The sequence below is a fragment of the Plectropomus leopardus genome, chromosome 12 (assembly GCF_008729295.1).
Source record: "Plectropomus leopardus isolate mb chromosome 12, YSFRI_Pleo_2.0, whole genome shotgun sequence".
NCBI classification, from domain to species: Eukaryota; Metazoa; Chordata; class Actinopteri; order Perciformes; family Serranidae; genus Plectropomus; species Plectropomus leopardus.
The window spans coordinates 9,490,808-9,514,796 of NC_056474.1; the positions used below are offsets into that span (position 1 = coordinate 9,490,808).

A 23,989-nucleotide genomic window follows, 5' to 3' on the forward strand; every position below is an offset into this window, starting at 1 on the left:
TCAAAGGGTACTACTCCAATTGATCTGGGATGTGAGTAATACATGCACTTCCTCTTTAAATACCCCTTAGCCCTTTTTAACCTGAGATCAAACTGTAGGGCCATACCGACGTCCCGTCGTTATGCTTTCATTGCATTTTTACATAGAACCAAACACCAGTGATGTCTTTCTGCTCCTGCGCATTATTTTGGATAGCATGCCAGCATTGTGGAAGAAAAGAGGCGGTATGGGCGTGACATTTAACACAACAGCACAGTCTCTTGTGTGACATCCAAAAACTAGCGGTGAGGGGAGCCCATTGCTGCCTTGCCTATACGTCATCATGTCTCTGCCCAAAAGTTACACCAGAACACACCAAACTGATAGTTAATGAGCATGTATGATCTGCGCCTGCGTGAGAGGAGATACCCCTCCGTACCAACGCACAGTGGTCGTATGTAATACTCATTCAAAAAGTTAAACTGTGAGACCGCCAGTTGGCCAGCTAATGCTAATTAGCCAGTTAGCACATAAACAACACAACCCAATTTTGAAAGAATAAAGCATAGTTACTGTGTACCAGTAAACAACAACACAACCCATCAAGAAATGTTTCTGTTATTAAAAAAATCTTACCTCACATTTCAAATTTGTTTCATCTTCTTTCCCTCTTAACTTTAGCAGTTACATTATTCACTTCCGTTTCTCTTGCGCGCTATACTGAAAGGCCAGTCAGAGTGATTTAATTCACCGAACAGCTCCATGGCCGCTGCTGATTCAACATGCTGAACTGAATCGACCAAAAAAGAAGAACAGTGAAGGACACAGTGCGGGACACAGTGCGGGACACACAATAGTGACAAGGGCCACAGCTACTTGCTGTCGGCCCAACATCGGACCAAAGTCAGCCCATAATGAGTCCATCTGACATCACTATCTTGGAGGTGGTCCAGTATGGACCATTTGGGTGCTAATCGGCCCAAGTGGGTGTGTTTAAACCGGTAAAGGAAACCCAAATCTATGCGGTCTGGTTTAACTCGGAGCAGCCAAAGATGTCAGTGGAAAAGCTCTGCTGTTTGTCCAAAGTTCTCTCACACAGCCCATTGTCTTCTTCATAGCCAAGGCTTAAACCGACATGTAACAAATGTCCAGCTTAGGTTGATGAAAAATGCTAATCTGTGTTTTTATTCAATGGATGTTCTCAGCAAGTCAATATGCTAAACTACAGAGAAAAATTGATAAAGAATTCTTCATTTGCAACACTTTTCTATGAACTGTATGCCTGTTTTCTTTCTGTTGGGCTCGAATTGGAAATGTTCACATAGAGAGAATGAAAAGAGAGAGCCACAGAGAGAGTGAGAGTGACCTCCACAGAGGAACAGCGTGTCCTCGCAGCAGAGTGCTGGGTCTTGGTCACCGTGGCCTTGAACAATCTGTGACAGCCTATGGAAAAGCCTTTTGCTACAGACAGCCCTCTCCCCCACAAACCCTGGCAGCATCAACACACGCTGGCCTTGTGTTTCAATATGAAGAGGGAGGGAGGGAGAAAGAGTGAATGTCATGTGATGGTGTTTGTGCATCTGTCTGTGTTTGTGGGAAGGGAGATTTTGAGTCAATATAGGGAAAAGGCAATGATGCTGCTGTGGTGATGAGGAAATCCTACAAGGCTGAGTGTTTCTAGCTTTTGTTAGCATACTGACTGACAATTTACCTCGTCAATCACACAGAACTGCAATAAAATTTGACATTTATGACCATAACCACTGATAAGAAATAACATTTTACAAGGCTGAAATGAGAATAACTAACTAAATCATCACCAGTTGCGAATAAAAACAGTTTACAACAGCTAAAAATTAGCGGGAAAGGAAGACAAGGGTATTAAATGGTAAATTGTTGGGTATTTTTTGCAGATAAAATACAGTTTTTCTACATGTCCTGTATACTACAAGCTGTCTTACTTATATTAATCGTGGCAGGCCTCCTGGAAATGTGGCGTATTGCAGCTGGCTCACTGAGAGCAAAGTAATAAATGCAAAGCATGATCACAGATGTGTCTAAACTGCCGTGTAAATCAATACATAGATATCCAATATTAGGTTGACTTATTCAAACGTTGTACACCTTTGCAAAAACAATCCTAACACTTGTAGCAAAGACCCAAACAATTAAATTCGACCTAAAAAACATTAACTTCCCATCACACTGTTGCACTGTGATCTATCCTGTGGCACAGCACACACTGTACCCTTTAAAAGGTACATGTAAGCTATGAGAAGTCATTTCTGGCTGCAGGTTCTGTTCCACTGGGGCTGGCATCTGTGCACTGGAGGGGAGGGTAGGTACACCCTGTGAGAACGAACTGTTCTTTTCCTCCAGTACTGTGCCAGAAGAGGTTGTTAGCTGGACGCTTTCCAGGTTTCAATGGCAAGAATAAAGATATAACATTACAGAGAGCTCTCTAACTGAGCTGCATGCACGCTGCGCTCTTCATGAGCTTACAACGATGTCACGGAGCCCAAAAAAATCCAAAACGTTCTAAAAATAATAAAAAAAGGAGGAACACCGTAGGCACGAGAGAAGCACTTCATGCCACGATCCTGCTGTGATGCAATGCCACATGAAAGGACTCAGGTGTCGGGGGACGTTAACCTGATTTGTTTATTACGGCTGCAAATGAAAGAATTCCGCTCAAGGAACAAAAGACTGACATTCCTCATTCACCTTGACATGCCATCGCTTTACTGCAAACACACACACAAACACACCCCCGCTTAATGGCGACCCTTTGACTTTGCTCTGGACACGCTTCCCGACGAACGACTTGGGGGCAGATAAGTTTCATCCATTTCTGTCAAGGAGCTATTTCAACTTTGATCTGGGCCTGGGAGTACAGAAAAAGAGCGCAACAGAGCCACAAATTTGGAGCTTTTAACTCTATGCAGCTATTTCAGCTGTGTATGTAACCCTTTAAAACCTGGATGGACATTAGTTTTCTTGTACAGCATTCAGCATTGTGCCTTTTGTATGTATTTAAACCTTTGAAATGGGATTTCTTAAAATACACAAAAAAGGCAACTTGGTAGGAAAGTCCTTCAAATTGTACAATAAATAAATAATAATAATAATAATAAAGTTTAACACTTAGCTAACAGTAAGAAGAGACAATTATTAAATGACTAGGGGGAAAATATGAAGAAAACTATATTTATAATTATTATAATTATATATTTAAAATTAGATTCCAGAAAAATATTAATATTATAATTAGATGTATAATTTTACTTTATTTTATTTAAGCACTTTTTTCAGGTCATTTTCTATTTTTCTTCCATTACTTTTCTTGCCTTTTTTTGTTGCTATTTTCAGGTAATTTTCGTACAACCTTCGTACAAATTTCTTGCCAATCTTTGGGTCATTTCTTGTTAAGTTGCTCACTGCATTCTGTCCTTGTTTTATGTTATTATTTTAAGAAATCAAGCCAATTTGCTCTGGTTTTAAGGGGTTAAATATCTTTACATGATACTTTGCTATTAAAATAGTAATATGAACATGTTTTATTACAGTTGTAGAGACGGAGGACTTAGATGAACTGGGGAACTGGGTCAGTGAGTCATTCGGGAGTTCATCAGCAGTGGCAGAAATGACCCTACCATGCATGTCAGAATCAGAGATAACAGGACAACAGGAAGTTGGATCTGCTCAGTTCATCTACATCAAGTACACGCAAACATACGCAACATAATTATCCCAAGACCTCCCTTGCAACAAAGAGCAGGATGTTCAGGCCAGTTTCTTTGGTAGTACTCCTACGACTCTAGGTTCCTTTCATCCGTCACTAAAAACCCACAATCTGTGAGAAAGAAAGGCATTTTTTTAAAGTCTGAGAGGAATTTCATCCTCACAACCTTCCCCTTCACTTCTGAGCAGGCCATAAACACAAAGGTGTGACGTAAACTCACACCCACAAATTCATGGTCACAATTAGGGATGAAATGTTTTGCTAGAGCATCTTCAGATAGTGTGTTACAGTAGTGTGCCTTTACCGAGCTATCAACTTTATGAGTGTGGGTTTAACACATGCAGCGCCTGAGCTTATACAACAAGAGCAAGGAGCAATGACATTTCAGTTTAAATGTGTCAAAGCTATGGGAATGAATTCAAGGTAATGTTTAAAATGCCATATTTAAAATACGTTTTTTGCTTTTATCTGCTATTTGATTAGAACGTACAGTACAACTACATTGCTCAAATGCACTTCACCCCAAATTCCTTGTCAACACATACAATAGAGGAAAAAGGAAGACTTCACCCTCCAAATAACAATTTGTATCAATTATATATCAATTATTCACCCCCTGTTATGTTAAATTGTGAAGAAACTTTTTCTTGTATGCCTCCACGGTCGACAGAGAATCCAACAATGGAGAAATTCTTGATGAACTGAAGTGAAAAGTTTCCGCATTTAACCATTTACAAACTGTCTCACAACTTGTGCAGTATAATCAAAGTCTCAATATCCACTCATTTTCTCAGTTTTTACCAAACACATGCATTTTTGTTAAAACTTTACTATTCATAACATGTCCGCATAGCACAGACACACTACACATCTGTGCATGGGACTGTTCATGCAGAAGTGTTTTAAATATTAAGGTTTTTGGGAAAATGCATTTGTGTAGGAAATACTGAGCATACAACTGGATACATGAGTCTCACATTAGGATTGAATTTCAAGTTGGGAGAGTTTGTGAACAGATGTTTTGACATAGTTTTGCTGTTGTTAAACATGGCCCCCCATGACTACAATTTATCAAGAATTTTCTCCATTTTTGGATTCTCCGTTCATTGTGGACGTATGCAAGAAAAAACAAGATTTCTTCACGAACTAAAGTTAACATGGGATTATTAATTGATATACAAATGGTCATCTGTGGGGTGAAGTATTACTTTAATATTTGTTTTTCCAGCTATGAGCAGCTGCTCCATTTCATTTGTTTGCTGAATTATGGAACACTAGTGCTTCAAGGAATGAGTTTTGTTATTTTCTTAAATTAATTATTTTCTCTATGAAGTATAACAAAATCGTAAAAAATAATATGGGCATCACAATATCCCAGAGCCTAAATTTACTTCAAATAGACTGTTTTGTCCATTTTGGGTGACTCCACCTTCAAAGGTTGATACAGTACAGTATGGCAATTACACACAGCTAAACAGCTAATTTTGAACATTAAAACAAAAAAGGGAGGGAAATCAAACAAAAACAAAATGAAATAATTGTTACGCTTCCTGCAGGTGAAACTAAGATATAACAGCTGATGGTGGAGGGCTTTGAGAAGGAAGCCCCTCCCCCACCAGAGGGATCAATGCACATAAATGGAAGAGGTCACAGACCTTTGACATCTCCTTTCAGCCGGGGGAGGGGCACAGGCCTTTGTGAGATTGGCTTTAATGATCCAATTGTCGACTGTGTCATGCACCTTCATACAGTACATACAGTTTGCGTCACATCGTGCTCCACCGTGCGCACACTCCACCAAAACTGTGTCCATTCACCAAATTGTCCAGCCAGCAAGTTTGAAGTTTGAATAAATGTGACCTTACATCTCTTTCTGTCTGAATCCAGCTGCCTTGTTTCGCTCTTCATCACCCCCACATCTGTTTTAACCTCTTCTCCCATCTCTTCCCCTCCTCAGCCTCCTCTGCAGACCTTATCTGCGCTTTCCCTCCCTCCTCTTTCAAGCTGCATTTTTTAAAGGAGATCTGATGACTTAAAAAGGCCCAGGCAAGAGAAGATGACCACTTTATAAAAATATTTTGATGAATTTTGCTCCGGGGGAAACCATATGGACAAAACAGCCAGAAGCACAACACCACATAAATCTTATATTATTTCTCAGTTACAGAAAGCTATTCAAATTACTGCTTTAGAGTAAACATTAACCACGTGTGGATCTGACTACCTACAACAGAAAGAAAAACAAATAATCCAGACACTCCCAAAACAGTCTGAATATTTGTCTTTCTATTACATTAAGCTCAACACCGGTGAACACAGTGTTCCTGGCATTCTTGACCCTCAATAAAAAAGGGACAGGTTGAAAGTTTACTGGCATCCATGCGGAACACATTTGGCTCTTCAGATCGGCACGGAGGAGCTCTTTCAGTACTGATGCTTCTGGAAACTAACATTAAACAGCTCAACTGAATTCAGTGTCTACAATGACCTCTCTGCGGCCTGCATATCTTAACGAATGAGTCTGACGTTCACTGGACACTGTTGCTACTAAAGCAACACAGATGAGGTGCTAAGAAACAAGATATCTTGCTAGGAAGTGAAATGAATACAAACTTTCCATGTAATTCAGTTGTATTCAGCATTATCATATGATCTAATCTAAGTCTTTAAAATGGATCTCTATTATTATTTTATAGTTACTATACCAGTATAGTACTATACTATTATACTTCTTCTGGTTTTGAAGGCTGCATTACTATAAGTTGTGTCATTTTCTGAATTTGCCATACTGTTCTATTATTTACCCTTACCCACTTAATCGTTAAATCCACGACTGAGGATTATTTATCAGAAATCTCACTCACACCATAGTCAGCCCTACAATATAACTTTGATATCAAGGTATTTTAAAAATATATATATATATTGTGATATCTGATTTCCTCCATATCGCCCAGCCTTTCTTACATTGAATATTTACATTTGGTGATACTTTATACTGAAATATTTGCTCTCTATATGGCATATGATGCATTCCACAGATTGAACACAACACTATAAAGCAGTTAGAATTATCTTAACAATAATAACAATATAACACAGAGGCCAACTTAACATATTGCATATACTTTTACTTTGTTATTTTCAGTATGTTTCGCTTATTATACTGGTGCAGTTTTAATAAGGAAAGGATAATTTGAACTTTTGCTTGAAACAGACATTTTTTACAATGTTAAGATCGAATAGTTCTCCCACCACTGTATGAAGTACATTTTGCTGATAATTCTTTTTTAATACAGGACTTTAACTTGTGATGGCGTGTTTTTAGACTGTTATATTTCCACTTTTTAAAAGCTGAATCCACCAGTGGTATGTATCTATTTCCAGATCAATGAGTGTGTTTTTTGACACAATTATCTCTCCATGTCAACGTGAGCACGTGGCACAATGAAAGTTTGTAAAAAAAAAAAAATGGCCCTGACTTCTGCCTCACATTTTGATCAATGACAGCTATTCTGAGGACCACCTGTTTTCTGGGTCCTGCCACATTGCGCTCCAAAAAGTGTGAAACAATAGCACTGATCTCTCTGGTTAGGATTTAGTCCCTTGTACCATCTGTACTCAGGATCAGAGAAGCCCACGGTCACTCAGGAGTCCTCTGAAAGGCTCAAGAGAAGCATCTGCCTGCATTCCTGACTAGTCCCAGTGGTGTGTTTGATCTGAATTAGTATTGCGACTGATCTGTGAGGCTGTTTCATGTGAAAGATTTTTTTCCTCATTGATCGATATTTAAAATGTCTCTGAAGCCACAGCAGAAACTGAAGCCTCTTTGTTACTGACTAGATTGGTAATCAATTGTTATGTATGCCTTTTTGTTATGACACTGAACTCAAATCCAAGTGATCTATCACACGCTAGTTTGTCATAACAGAGAGCGATAATTAGATGAATGAAAATTGCTTTGTTTCAAATGCATCTTATCTTCCTTGCAGAAAATAAACAGAGAGCCGACACAAGGCGTAAACAGCAAAAGTCCTGATAATAATGACAGAAAATACACCAATCTGTTACCCTGGTGACAACTGCCTTATGTACAAATAGATGTGGGAATAGTCATCTATCCACAGCTTGGATGAGCTTTTTTTATGTGAGAAATGACATGCTGTATTTTTGGAAAAACCTCTTTGCCTCACAGCTGCTTTTTTGCACAACAAAACATATGTGAGTGAGACTTTGGAAAAAAAAGGTAAACCATACAAAGCAAGATAAAACGTTGACAAAACAGCGTGCTCTAAAGATGAATTATTATTTCAAAGACGACATCTTTTGAAAGGCAAGTGGGATGAACCATGTTAGGGCTGAACAATATATCAATATCATATTTATATCATGATATGAGACTAAATATTATCTTAAATTTTGGATATTGTAGTATTGTAATTGTTATCTTTTCCTGGTTTCAAACGTTTAGAGTGTAGGATTTAGGAGCACCTATTAGCAAAAATGGTATAACATCATAACTATTTTTTCATTAGTTTATAATCACCTGAAAATAAGAGTTGTTTTGGTTTTGTAACCTTCGAATGAGCCCTTTTTATCCGGAGCTAGTCCTCTTCCACAGAGTCTGCCATTTTGTTTCTATTGTAGCCCCAAACGGACAAATCAAACACTTGCTCGACATAGGGCCATTTGCATGCTTTTGTGTCATCCACCATACATGCTTGGCACACAGGATGAGTTTCAGTTCTGCAACCTCACCCCTAGGTGGCACTAAATCCTGCACAATGGACCTTTAAAGTTTGCATTACAGTATAGTGATGTAATTTTTTGAACTTACCAGACTGTTCAAGTTGTTAAAATATTTGTCTCTACCCACTTAGTCATTATGTCCCCATTATGAATATTCATGGATATCTCATTGAGTAAAAATGTTGTCAAAGCACCAATAGACAACCCTACAATATCATTGCAATATTGATATCGAGGTATTTGGTCAAAAATATCGATATATAAATATTGATTTTTTTTCATATCCCCAAGCCTTAAGTTATTTGGCTTAATTTAGGTATATCTCACTTTGGTTTATTAGAATTGCTTAAGAGAACCTGCATTGTTTCTCATCAATGAAATGTGGTTTAAGTTTGCCGATTACGAGTCTACATTAGTCCTCCTGCTAAAAGTGAAAGCAATTTCAGTCACAAATTTCAGTTAAAAAATATTATGTCCAACTCACTCGCCATATTCCCAGAGCCAGTTTATTTGGGAATAAAAGCTTAAAGATGCGACAATCACATACAAAAAAGCCCAATGCCAAACCTCAACAGCTCAAGGCCTTCACAAAGCAACATGGGAAAGAGATGTCTCCTTCAAGGCTAAGGAGAGAAACCTGTTCGAGCGCAGGAGTGGCGTCACAGGGGCCTTACTTATCTCCTCCCAAGATTAACTCCCAATTGTTCCTCGGGAACAAAGGCAGCCAGGGAGGAAACCAGCCCCCCGAGGGCCAGATGGTCAGCGTTCAGAGCCCCCTGACCCCTCCAGCCCTTGCCCTCTCTGACAGGGCTGCGCGTGCTCTGGGCGAGACAGGCCACCCAGCGAATTCTCAATCCCCGCTACAGAGCGTGTACTCACATGACACTGTAATGATGTGAATGTCTCTTTCTTTTTTCAGAGGATGCATAGTTGCAGAAGACAACCGTGAATGTCAGATATCACAGAAATGCAGCTAATGGCAACAATCTAGCTTTTGGACATGTTTTTAATCATGGAATAGAAATATTTTTAAGGCTCAAAAATTTGATTTTTGATGCACACGTTTAAAAATTTCAATATTAAAATGCTGTTTCATCATGAAAAGTGGCTTTTCAGGATTTTGACATTTCAGTTGCTGTATGAGCAATGAGCCTGCTGCAGCTGCAACACTGAACATAATAGGTAGTGAGCAATATGTTGCACTGCATCCACTTTTTGCAATGTCTGTGGTGATTTGTAGTGTTTATTGTATGAATTTGTTGTTTGTATTTTTGTATTTATGCATATCTATGTGACACAGTTGACATCCTGGGACGCAAGACAAATTTCAGAATTATTTCTGAAAATAAAGTGAAATCAAATTAAACCAAAATGAACTAGTCTGCTTTATTTTGTAGTACTAAGTAATGTGCATGTAGTTGTCATTAGCTCTCATGACATTTTAAAGGTAAAGAAGGGGGAGTGGAGACAGGAGGAATGCAACCTTTGGGACGAGAAACATTAAGAAAGGCAGATTAGATGTAGTCAAGACAGACTGGTTTGCCTGTAATTACAATGACAAACCACCCAAATTCATCTCCTGGTCCTTGTTTATCTGATATGCCCTTATCTGAGCTGCTGAAGCCTGTTTCAACACCATGCCTGAGGCAACTGTAACAGTATTTAACAGACAAACATGCAAATTAATGGCCTGGTTCCAGGTATACTTAACATGACTTTGTTAACAATGAGTGACAGTGACATTTTTAAAGAAGACATGATGTAATGAAATCTGCATTTTGAGATAGCACAGACTGATGTAAAATTCTTAAAATAGCCATGGGATCAATTGTTTGACTGCAGATTTCAAATGCAGTGCCTTTATTTTCTGCTGCAGGATTGACAAAAGTTTATGTTGTACACTGACAGATATTACACTGCAGCGAACTAATTGGGCTATTAGACGTTGGTTGGTTGCACACGCATTTTGACCCTAACAGCCACGACTTAAGGCAGAGCAAATAAAGTAAAGAAAGGTTGAAAATTAATAAATAAAAGACACACAAACAGCACTCCAGAGCACGCGCGTTTGCTAACAGACTTTGCTCAACATTTGATTAATTGCCAGCCGTTATACCTTAAATGTCCTTCTTTGTAAAACACCCTGCACAATTTCTTCAGCAGTAGCTTTAAATCAAATGATGAAACAAACTTTAAGCATCTGTTTCAGTCTCCAAGAAGGACCCAACACCGGCAGCTGCAGCGCGACCATCCTCCGGAGAGCACTGCCAGTCTAATCCTGTTTCTGTTCGCTAACAATGCTTTCTTATGACAAGTGGTTTTTAAGCAAGTTAGTGGGGGGATAGAGAAAATAAGGACGGGGCAGGCCTACCTTTATCCACACGGAAACGCGTTACACGGCCATGTCCACGTATAACCGGGTGCTGGGGTTAGATTTGCGTCCACGCCGCTGCTGCTCTGGTCGCAGTGCCTGACACAGCTGATCTCAGCACAGCGAGGGAGCCGCCAAGTGACGTCAGGGAATTACTGTACGTACCGTCCGGTTCAGTTCAGCGGAGAAAAGGCTGAATTCAGCTTGTTGCTCCGATGGGAGGAAGAAAACACACATGAAAACACAAATCCTAAAACTTCACACAGACAACCGGTAAACTAACTACCAGATTAATCTAAATTAAGTTTAACTGTAAAGTAATAACAAGAGAACACAGAGTCACTAGTATAGCCTTCTCTATATATAACAGCCTAATATAAAAGGCCAATATTCTATTTCATGGACAGACAGCAAACGATACTGAATTAGAGGTGGAATTAAACAAATAAACAATCAAATAGACTGAATAAATAATCAAAGCTTCCGTTCGTTGATATATGCTTTATTCATGTGGGTCTACATAGGCTACATACATGCATGCATACAAGCATACAAGAACACATACATTCATACATACATACATACATACGCTACGCACACAGGATACACAGGCTACACACATACATGCATGCATACATACAAACAAAGGATGCATAAGATGCATACATACATGTATACATACAAACATATATATGTACGTACATACATACATATCAATCTAAATAGCCTACGTACACACACATAGACATGCATGACACTATATATTGCAAGCTGCCATCCTGCAGGCTACATCCTCTGTTTGTACTGCAGATATAGGCCAATACCAGTAATGAAGTTCCTATTTAAACAACTTATTAAGTAACCTGAGGTACTGCTCCCATTTATGGTCTCTAGGCTTACAACATCTCCCTCTGTTGGCAGAAACACCAAACTCACCGAGTTCAGCTTCCTATCATGTAGGGCGCAGTGGTGCACGGAAAACATCCTAACAATAAAATGATTTTTTGGGCTTATATAAACGGGTGTAAATTCCCGTTTACATCCGTAAATTCCAGGTGTAATTTCCCATGGAGCGTGTAACAACAAGTCCAGCAACCACATATCAGTGCCATAAATGTCAACATTATGGATTCCAATTTTCTGACACGCAGGTGAGTTGCCATAATAAAAATTGTGCAACGCCGCCCTCTGTGGGGTGACGAAGAAACACACAGATTACTGCAGAAAAGGGGGAAAAATGTCTTTTATTTATTTTAAGTATGCCTGGCATTTGATTGGATATTTGGTGGAAAATCACACATGTAAAAGCGCTTAAAATATTATTATTATTATTATTATTATTATTAGTGTTATTACTGTTGTTGCTGTTATTTTCACAGACTTACATTGTAGGTAGGTACAAAGCAATTATTAGTCCGCAAGTATTTGTAAAAAAAAAAAAAAAATGCAGCGTTTGAAAAAAAAGAGAGGAAAAATAAGCCATATTGAGACCCACTGCCATTTTCCAGGGAGCAACTGGCAGCAGGTGCTGGAAGCATTTTCTGTTTCCATTTGTTCATTCTAGAGAATTTAATTGCCTAAAAAGTTGCTTTGACATGATATTACCTAAAATTAGAATCTCATCCAATTTTTCTACTGCCAAACAGAGCAAAAAAAAAAAACAAAACTACAAACTAAGGGCTCCAATGGGGTAAATGTCAGTGATCTGGATTAACATTTGAATCAGTATAAGCTAGAAAAGATGATTAGCCTTTGGGGAGTGACCCTTACAAATAACTAAATAAATAACAATAAATTAAATCTCATAGACCTTGAGTTGGTAATTCTGTTGTCACTACCAATCTTAATATCTTAGAGGGTAAACCAAGACTACAGGTACTCCTCATGAATCATTTTCATTACTCAGTAGAATAGAATAGAATAGAATAGAATAGAATAGAATAGAATAGAATAGAATATGCAGGGGTTGCATTCAAACAAACAAGCAACAACAACAACAACAACAACAACAACAACAGAATTTATATTTGTTGTCTTAATACGTCATGGTGAATATTCTGGTGCAAAATCAAATTTGGTTAGCAATAATCATTGCATTGATTATTGTTGGCCTCCAGAGGGCTCCCCTAGCAGCTGGGCCCCCAAAATGCCTTACCTTACTCCCTTATGGGCTGCACTGTACATGATTACTGTTCATAAACATCTGTGTAAACCATGTGGATAATGTCAATCACTGGCTAAAAAGAATAGAACAGAATCAAACATTTGAAATTGTTAAAACCTTAACAACTAATACCAATAGCGTTATATCTTTTTCTCCTCTGGAGGTAGCTTTTCAGTGAGATATTGACATAAAACACTGTAACATTTGGAAACAGCAACATGTTGCCGTCATGAGTCCGTGAACTCTTTGCTTTGAATGCGCCTCGGTAGGGCGCATGCGCAGTACTTGACATTTTGAAGTTGCTTCTCCGGGGTGTTTGAACAGGAAGGCGGACATGTTGGTCAGACTGTGGGAGAAAATCAGGCATCGTCTGCTGTTTTTTTCCGTAAATTAACACATATCCAAACCCGATTTATATGCCTTCGACCACCTGAGAGACAAAGCGGCGCGGACGGAAGACAGTCGACAGTCAGTGACAATGCACGGGATGCAGCGGAAGGACCGCCGTTAAACGTTGTAACGACTCCGTGTTTAAACTGATCGAAATTTGGAAGAAGCAGAAGTTTTTTTCCCCCACCACTTCTACTTTTGAGCTGTCAGAGTCTATCGTCGTTTTCTGCAAGGGCCCGGCATAGATATGGGAACGGACCTGGACTAACCTTCCCACAAACTGTGCTTTTTCAAATTGAACTTTTAATTGCCTTTTGTTTGGATGCACCAACATTTTAAGCTCTCAGTGGCATCCTGCGGAGGCTGACTAATCTGTCGCCGCATTTATCTATTGCCACTGAAGTTGTTTGCCACTCATACTGGGGAAAAAAAACATCTTTCGACTCCGAAAATGTGGCTTTTGTACATTCAGCGCAATCTTAAACGTTTCATCGTCTGTGAAAGCTCGAGAGGAACGATGTATTTTCTTTGAAGAGTAAAGTTCAGACGAAGAAAGGAACATTTGGCTAGCTAGCTACCGCTGGCTGCTAAAGCTAGCTAGCCAGCCTCCAGCCTCGCCAGTGAGCTGTTTTTGTTCACAACCCAACATCGGGACTGAGTTTAACAGCAAAAATGTCTGCTGGGGAAAGTATGGCGGCTCGATTTGAAAAAATCGATGCCATGTTGAAGGACCCTAAGTCGGAAATTAACACGGATTGTCTTCTGGTAAGTTTGTAGCTTGCTAGCTGGCTAGGCAGCTAGCGAGTCAACCATTCGGGGTCAGTCTACTCCTTGGAGCAGAAATTCTTTCCGAGACCAACAAGTCGTCTCGATTGTCACTGAAGGAATGTGCTGATACAAACGCCGACAGTTTGCCTTAAACACAGATTCATATTCAAACACCTGTGTGTAACCGTGTATACAGTATATAATGAATTTGCAAAAAGAAAACAACCGGCAGTTTTAGGCTCTGCAATCATAATCTCGCAGCCCAAAACAATGAATCAGTGATTTCTAGCAGTAGTGTTGATGTTTAACGGCGATGTACTGTCAGCATCTGATGAAGTAGCTTCAATAACTAATTAAAAAGCACTAGCAACTGAGCTAGACTGACATATGGCAAACGTGTTTCTGCTCTCCACAGTATAGACACTTTCTAGAATATTTTTTGATTACAGTGCTGCGCAAAGTCTTGGGCCACCTCTAACTTTGATATTGTAGAAATGTTATAATAATCATATTTATTCTCAGTAGTATCTTAATTCAAATGCGACCACATCATAGAAGTGTATGCAGCATTAAAAAATGTAAATATTTCAGAATAAAATAACTTCAGCAGACTAAGTTGCAAGTATTTAGTGTGGCCTCCCTTTTCACTGAGCATGTCTTGAACTCTCTTGAGCAGAACATATGTGATTTACAATACTAATCTTATGGTGTACTTACACCACGTTGCATTCAAGACATGTCCAAAGCACAATATTGATGTTTGAGCCACATTTTGTTATGGTTGTATGATTCTGTGTTTGGTCTTTATCCCTCTCTATGTTGAGCATTACATGCACACTTTGTGACAGGTTAACTAACTGGAAGTTGTATTTCAATAAAGATACTACAGATATATGATCATTATAACCTTGCTAAAATGACAGTGTTTAGGGTGGCCTAAGACTTTTGCACAGTATTTCATATTAAGGATGTGCAAAAAGAAAACAACCAGCACTTTGAAGTTCTGCAGTCATAACTGCAAATAATGCATCTGATTTCTAGAAGTAGGATTTATGTTTAATGATGTACTGTCAGCACCTGATAAATTAGATTTAATTACTAATTAAAAAGCAATAGTAACAGAGCTAGACTGACAGATGGCGACTCTGTATCTGCTCTCCACAATACATACACACTTTTTCAGATTATTTTGGGTTAAATCACATTGTTATTAGATCATATCAGCTGTATTAGTTTGATTGCCACCCACTACAAACTGATAATGCCTTGTCATGTCACCACTGTGCTTTTTTAAAGTCACAAGGAAGTCCATGGTTAGGTGTGCTTTGTCTAGATTTACTTATCTAGTTTCCATTTGAAGTGATATGGCTGCCTGCAAGCCTGTTGTAACCTGCAGGCCTCCAGCTGCATCAGTACACCTGCTGGCTGGGAGTTCGCCCTGGCTGCTTCCTGTCTATGGGGTGACAACTCATGTAGTGACTCTGCTGTCTGAGGAAAGAAGGCGGCTGCTGCCACGTGCTAAACCCTAAAGCAACACCTTCATGGGGTTTTATTACATGCCGCAATCCCAGAAACTGACTCACTGTGGAGTAGATGCCAAGGGGATATTGTTGTGTCAAGTGTTTGTTGATATCAGGATCCTTTGGGCTTGGGTGACAGTGGCACTGAGTGTTTTCACAAGGTTTTGGCTCTTAGTGACTCATGAGAGCAGTTGTGTTCATGTGTTTTTCGTGTGATGAAACCAGAATTTATGTGGGTGATAGGATTGAACATTTTGGCCTTAATTCCCAGGGATAGCCCTGGGAACCCACGTCATGTATTTGCAGATATGACTAAGTTTTTGCTTAGGGTTCACTGCTCTCATTAACCATGAACGACTTGTAGTTCTGAGTGTGTATACAGTGGTTTCATTGTAACTCATGCAAAGGTTGTTCACATCAGGTCACACTGTTTGATTAATGATTCCTGTATCATGGTTGTATGATATGGTTAGGGCTGTACCTGACTCAGAATTATGCCAGTTGGATTAGATTTGGCTGTTCAATATGAATATTCAACAATCGTTTTGTCTTTTTGTTGTACATACAAAGTTTGAACAGACTCTGTGGGACCTCCAGTGCAACAGAGGCATTCATGTCATATGGTAAACAAGCTAACTGTGCTAATGATGCATCGTAAATTTGCAAACTCTTTTGCAGGCACAAGATATCAAACAAAAGCCAGAGACTGAGTCATATTTAGTTGCTGTAAGCTGTAAATTCACCACTTCTATGCAGAAGGTCTCTCCTTTCCACCTCTGTGCCACTGCCTGTATGTCTGCAGCTTCCTGAGCCAAAGAGTAGTGCCAAAGCCAAGAGTGCTCACTTCACAGCAAAATCTGGGGACCAAAACATCTTAACAAGTAACAAGGCTGTAAAGCCATGTTTGGCACAGTTTGGCGTGATGACATTCTGTGGTCTCAATTAGCCACTTGTTAGCCACCTTCTTTTTTAAGATGCGTAAAAGCTTCAGAGTTTGCGAGTGGTGTATTTATTGCCTTTTTTATTTCATAGAACAAAACGTGAAACTCTCTCTAGCTTGTATTAACCAAATGCCATTTTCAGGCTTCTAACCAAAAACCCATTCAAAAAAACATATTGACTTTGATAAGAGGGAACTGGAAGTGCTGAAAGGCTAACGGATTTCCAGGTTTTAGGACTCATTACTGGGTTTCGCTATATGGGACATATTTGCATGCAGGCTGACTTACCAACCACAGGAACATCAGGCAAGCAGTCTGTTTTGGGAAGGGGGCTTGTCTTAAAACCCCACCCACACACGCCCAACTTGAAGTGTTTGTGTATAGGCTTCTGTAGATAGGTTTCTTTTGAAAAGAAAACTTGCTTACTCTCTGTGACCTCCCATCCTGTTGCAGAAAGAGGCAATTAAACTCACCTAAAAGTGCACACGCTCTGCATTTTTAATGGCAAAAAGCTGTGGGGACTGTTCCTGCTGGCAGCGGCACACACAAGGGTGTTGTTCCTCTTTTTTCCCCCCTTTCTGCAATCTCGCCTGATCAATGAATGGAGGCCTTTTGCTGAGGCTCCCTCTGCCACCATGCAACTCCACCCACAGCTTAATAAAATTCCATGCTAATCAAATAACCTCTTGTCTTTGACTGGCCCGGAGTTCCCTGTGTGTCCCAAAGCCATTCTGCACGTCTGGAGAGAGTTGAGACCAGGCAGGCAGCTCTGAGGTAGCTGGGTGTGGGCTCTTCTCTCTACCCATAAACCAAAATTATGTGGACTGAAGACTCATGTTTCTGAAGGCCGTGAATCAGGACATTTAACTCATAAAGCAGCCAACATGCTTGGCTATGAGTAATAGGTTCCATCAGAATGCACAATGCAAGCCTTTTACTGGCCATGTTTCTGTACCTGAGTCTTGAGCTGGCATTGCTTTCCATTTGAAGTATAGCCCTGTTGGACTTTTTTTCCCCATAGGAGCCTGGTCTGTGTTGTGTGATGGTGACATTTGGCCTGCACCTTACCACTCAGCTCTGGGCTGGCCTATTGAGCACAGTATTCCAACCCTGTCGCTCTTATCTTCACCCCCTAAATAAATCCTGCTTGGAGAGAAGAGCGCCTTATCTGGATGGGCTGCCCCCTCCCTAATCATTGTGCTCTAGGCCGGCCTCTAACAGCCAATCTGAACAGACAGAATTCCTGACATTGTGAGGTGAAAGCTCACTTACTTAAAGGGTCTGAGAATAATTTGCATTGAATCATTTTATCAAATAGTATGTCTGGATTGAAAATGCTCACCTTGAGAGTGTCCCGATCAAATTTTTTGGCCCTAGATCCGAGTCATTTGATATTGAGTATTTGCTGATACCCAGTCCTGATTCAGTACTTGCTGCACAATGCACGTGTCAGTACTGTAACATTATTAAAATCAATCCAGTGTATGTGCTTGACAGTTTAATAGGTTTGCAATGCAACATAAGAAAAAAAAATCTGCATGCAAACAGTTCCTTTAGAGATTTTTATTTTATTTTAACAAATAAATAAAGGAAATAAACTAAAAAATATTTTTATATGGCTCTTATCTATAATGTGTCTTCAGAAGTTGCTCTCACATCCCATTAATGCAGCATTGTAATAAAAGTACAGAACACTATAAATGAGTACTATAATCAAAATTCTCATCTGGTTGGGACATCCTACGTCTGAGGATTGTTCTTTTTTTTTGACAACTATCAGTGTTTTGCATCAAATCGTTTTATCAAATGATATGTTTGGATTGAAATGCTAACCTTAGTTGGAGTCTCTGTAAGTTGACATAGAGGGAATATATTATCAAAAATATTGACTAGAAATTGCTAGTTGCTTTTTCACTTGTCCTTCAGTGATAGAGTCGTAACTATTTTGTGAATTGGACTGGTTGAGCTGGTATGTTTGAACCTGTTTTCTAAGGGCTTTGCTTCTTTTTGAGCTATATAAAGGCCTTCTGTCTCTGTTCTTACTTCAACACTTGGGGTGCATTGGCTTCTGTGTGTTTAGATCCCTCTTTCATCTGCTACTTGAACTCTAAATCTGTAACAAGAGTAATTACAGGAAACCACAAGCCTTGGTAACCAGAATCGTGGACAGTGATTGACTGTGTGAATGCAACATGTACATGTTAGGGTGGATGCTCTTATTTTTAGGTGATTTAGAAAATCAGTCAAATAAGCAGGAGTTGCTAAATGAACAGTGATGTAAGTGGCACAGTTCATGTGGTAGGTTGCTGTGATACCAAAAGGCAAAACAAGCTCATTTAATCATTAAAGCGTTTAAATTTTGATTGATCCTATAGCTGCCAACAGCTTGCCAACCCAGTTAGAGAAAAGGTGAAAATAAGGTAATGTGCCTGTGGCCCCCAAAACATTACATCTGCCCCTGGTAATAATAATGAGAGCTCAGCGTGAGCGGCTGGATGAGACACAATGTGATGCATCTTGGTGTTTCTCAATAATTCCAGCTGAAGTCTGATTAAACCTGAAGCTAACGCAAAGTAGTCTGAAAATGTCTAAAGAAGTCACTTTCCACCTCCGCAAATTCGGCTGTTTCAGACACTGTTTCAGACACTGGTGCTGTGAGGAGAAGCTCCGCTCTGTCTGTCTGTCTCACTGCGCTGCTGTAGCAGTACATTCCGCGATTGATATCTCGTTATCATTTTATCACCCAGCCCTATTTGTCCCACAACAATATCTTTGTTGCCAAACTGAAGGAGTTAGTTAATACTACCGACTCATTAACATGCTAATGGTGCCATCTAGCAAAAACAAGCTATGGAATAAAAAACTGCAAGTGTGAAATGCTATACTTGCTTATGTTCCATTTTTTGCTCTTTCACCTCCAGTTACGCCCTCATTGCCACAGTCAGAATGTGGCATGTTTTCCATTTTAGAAAAAAAATTGCCCTAATTCTCAGAGTTTATGCATTTAAAGGAAACTATCCTATAAAAAACACAGGGCCTGGTCATAAAGAACTTTTGTATAGAAAGAGGTTTGACAGTTTCCAGTCACAACTGCATAAATCTGAGTCATGAGAATGATTTGTAGAACCATTTTATTACCGTGCTTCCTAATTGCCTTGCATCGTCAATCTGCTGTGACCCAAATTGAGTAACAGCCAGAGTACAGTCAATCCTTGTCCTGCCTGTGTTGAGTGCCTGCCCTTGTTCTAGTGACCTTTGCCTTTAATAGACAAACCTTACCTGCAAGGTGTTGTCAGCACTGATAAATGCAGCTAGAGTCTGTATTTGGTTCTAGACTTAGATACAGATTGGCACAATTTTTTGACAGAGAGATATGATTGTCATTATTTATACTGTGTGACATTTTTACAAAGTGAAAACACTAATTTTTACTTGAAATGTAACCCCAAGATTTAGTAAAAAAATATATATATATATATTTTCTGTAACTAACTCTTTTTGAGAAATGCATTAGATGACCCATATCCCTCTTTTAAGACCACACTGGTTGTTTTCTGTTTAAACCTGTTAAGTTACATACTGTGCACAATTTGCTCACACTTGACATTAATTGCGACCATTTGATAAAACATTCAGTAAGATTTTAGCTTGATGGTCTGTGTGGGCAGCCATTGTTTCAGATCATGGCAGTGCAGTTAATTCTAAGCTTTTTCTTTGTGTTGTTATTTCAAAACATATTCATTCAAAACAAAGAGTGAATGATCACCTTCAATGCTAAATTATTGTTTAGCATATATAGAATTCATACATATAGTGAAATGAGTTTTCATAAAAGCATGAAACTTGGTATACTTGTACAGTTTGGGGCCCTGAACAATTTCATATATTGAGTTGTTGCAAAAATGCCTTCGTGGTTATCTATCTTCTCTTATGGAAAGGACATCACAGTATCGAAGAACTTTATAATGTAATGTCATGTCTGCTACATGTTGTGGAGATTTTTACAGTGTGCCAAGTTTCTTGGTTTTATGAAAAAATAAGAATATTGCCTGGACTTACAGAAGAATATCTGATAAGGCAGATATGTAATAATATAATATTGATAACCAGCCTACTTATTGTCAAATGCTAATGCAGCTACAAGGAGACGCTGATTTGAAAACTCATATTGGAGTCTTGGATGTTACGGCATCCTTAAATGAACCAGGGGCCACCACCATGGTCCCTGCTCACAGCAGTGCTATACCCTGCATGGCTAATGTACAGTAGCAAATAATATAAAGTAAAGGTAGCTACAGTTTTCTTAATCTAAAGCTTTCCATGTTTTTCATAGCTGAAATAAAGAAAACTACTAGTTTGCTCCTTTTTAATGATAAATCACATCTCCTTCAGTTGAAAAACATGTATTTGTGGTAACGGTTATTGTCAGCATCTGATCCATCCCTATTGTCAGAAAGGTTCAGGGCTGTCAGTTGTAAACTGCTCTCCTCAGCTATTCAGCTATGGGAACAACAATTGGCTGAGCTATTTGTAGCTCTGCATTCCCTCAACCCGACTGATTATGTGCAGGAATGCATACTAAAATGATCCAGTCTTTTAATAAAGGAACGCTCTTTCCTTTTGATTCACCCATTGACCTTTACAGCCTCCTGCTTTTCTTTCATCTTTTTTAAGGTAAAGATGATTGAAGTGAACGGGGTTGATGTTTAATAAGATGGTTATTTGCTGGGGCAAGGTCAGAAATCCTGGGCAGAGCAGGCAGGGCAGCAGAGTTTTGCTTGAGAATCCAGAGCTCAGTCAGTAGAAACACGTGAGTGCTCTCAACTGTTGGAATAAGTCAATTATATTTTGACATGAAACCATTTGTGACAGTGATTCTCGCTTACTGGGACCTCATAAGGAAATGGAATGCCCCTGTTTTGCCACCCCTGGGTTCACTGTCACTGCCATTTATCCAGTAGAGTTGTTAGATATGCAGTCTTTCTAGGTAAGTGGGATTTTCTGTCAGTAGATATTATGTACAACAGGAGTTAGGACCAAGAACTTAGTTGAAAAACTGAGCAAATCTCTCAGTGATACCAAATTGATACGTCCCAAAGCAGATGGACCGTATTCTCTTATATTTCAATGACTGCCTGTACCTGAACGTTGGAAGTGAGGAAGCAATGTGGTGTTTCATGCTTTGAATGGCCTCATTGGTTTTGTATGATCACATTTGTGTTGACACGGGCACAGCCTGCGATGGAACTGCCTTTATTTGCATGGCAAACTGAATGGCTGTCTGCACAATTGCTCACATGTGGAAAGCATATTGTCTTAAAGAGGTGGCAGAAAAGGAAGTGAGAAGTAGGGCTCGACTTAGGCCAGTCCACATGCCTTGTGCTGGCATGCAGAAAGGGATGATGTGGCTGAGTCTCCCATGGAAATTTTAACTCAGACTTTAATGTCTGGAAAAGAGCTTGTGTGTTGTGTAAGGATTTCTCTCCCCTTAAGCTTAAAGAAATAATTGCCATATGTAATGTCAACCACTGGCTTGTGCATTTTGTATAACTATACATTTTTTTTTCAACATAACTACCACATTGCATTATTAGGGTGATGAGATGGTTTTTCATATTATTATTTAGTAATCCCAGGGATGTGTCGCCCTCTGGCTGAAGCAGCATCAGCAGAAATAGGATAACATGGACTCCTGTGTGCTCTGGTTTGGTTTCCAAGAGTTTTTTTTCCCTCAAGACTGCCACATAGAAAAAAAAACATAGCCTGTGGACTGCTACCACCCAATGCTTGTTGCACTTGAGTGACTTTTATGCCTGGGTTTTGCTCTGTTTTTAATCAGTGATCAGGTTAGATTAGAGTTTCTCAAATGGGGATACATGTACACAAAGGGTAGGCTGGACAATATGAATAGAATCAAACAGTGATTCCTAATAATAACTACGACAGGCCGCCATAGTCTAATTTGTCCCACCATAGTCTTAATGGAGCTGGACTTTTAATTAAGAGCGGTATTAAAGCACCGCTGGGTTATTTATAGTGCAGTAGCGGTGGAGACACGCAGCAGAACATCAGGCGCAAAATGAAACTAAACTGTTAATTCTGCTGGGCCTAAAACTGTCTTTCACTTCCAAAAATCTGCAAATATTTCCTCTCATCTATCGATCTGATCAGCTGTGAAGGAATCAATAGATCAAAGAGTGACATGCAGCTGCGAAGGAGATAAAAAGAACTTTGCCTGCTGCACTGGATTCACGGACCTGCAAAGACGTCGGATATTAGAGCGAGACCACAGATTAGTAGTCTAATCCTCAATGACAACCCTCAGAAGGTCTCTCCTCCTCTGTGCAGTTGCAGTATGTCCGCAGCTTTGTATTTAAGAGCAGAGAGAAAGTCAAGAGCACTCACTCCGCAGCAAAATCCAGCGACCAAAAGGTCCCCAGAGTTGAACTGCACAGCATACTGATGAGCAAATAATCCCCCTCCCCAAAATGATTGTTCGACTTGAAGCACAGATGATTTGAATCTCCGATTTCAAGGGGCAGCCCTAAATGTGACCAAAGTTTTTTATAAGCATGCAAGTTAAAATTTCCTGTGGTTGCTATCATGTGTATGCATGATGTCGGCTTATGTTTTTAATATTGACAAAGTGACACCTGACTTGTACAAATGGGTCTAACTGGGGTTAAATCACACATCTCTCGCCCAGCCCAGACATTCTCACTTCCTCCTCCTCTCCTTGTAGTTTTCATACTCACACTGTAAAATAATGATATCACTACATTATAAATGCAACTTATCATAAAGACAAAGTTCAAAGCAACTATAATGCTTTCTTAGCTTTATTGTGTGATGATAAAAAATTGTTTTCCATGAATTAGTGATAGATTGTAAACATCTGAAATGTAGCATTTAGATATTTCTTTTTTGTTACAAGGTTGTAAATCAGACACTGAAGGTGCAGTGCTGTATTCTACCTGTTTTATAGTTTTTTTTCCTCTACAGAAGTGTTTTGCACTGGTAGCTAAAGTACTGTTTTAAAAGGAGTACATTATATATATAAAAAAAGAACCACTAGGGCAGATATTTCTCACTGACTTCTTAACTGATTAATTAACTGATTAATATTGTCAGCTCCTGTCTTGCCTGGTTGATTCAGGACTATTGCTATAGTAAATGAGGATATCTCAGAAGCTAAAATCTAGATCAACAAACACTTGATATTTAGACCACTGGTGTTTATCTACTCTAGTGCTTAATTTTATTTTCCATTTTGTGCTGCACATTTCTATCATTGGTGCCTTTTTTTCCTTCTGTTTGCCTGGAAAGCAGACAAACTCCTTACCCCTTGGAAATTTCAGACTCGCA

At 39.4% G+C, this 23,989-nt stretch overlaps 2 protein-coding genes across 3 annotated transcripts in view; one reads left to right on the top strand and one right to left on the bottom strand.

The window, feature by feature from the left end:
* greb1l (GREB1 like retinoic acid receptor coactivator) overlaps positions 1-10,888 on the bottom strand; it is a 52,982-nt gene extending 42,094 nt beyond the window's left edge. Inside the window, exon 1 of the mRNA XM_042498453.1 lies at positions 10,842-10,888. The gene's annotated coding sequence lies outside the window, so the exon portion shown is untranslated. The remainder of the gene's footprint in view (positions 1-10,841) is intronic.
* A 2,428-nt stretch (positions 10,889-13,316) lies between these two features.
* Positions 13,317-23,989, top strand: part of rock1 (Rho-associated, coiled-coil containing protein kinase 1) — a 40,554-nt gene continuing 29,881 nt past the window's right edge. For both annotated transcript variants that reach the window (XM_042497112.1, XM_042497114.1), the window contains exon 1: positions 13,317-14,160. In XM_042497112.1, the coding sequence (XP_042353046.1) occupies positions 14,068-14,160 (93 nt within the window). In that variant the 5' untranslated portion in view covers positions 13,317-14,067. The remainder of the gene's footprint in view (positions 14,161-23,989) is intronic.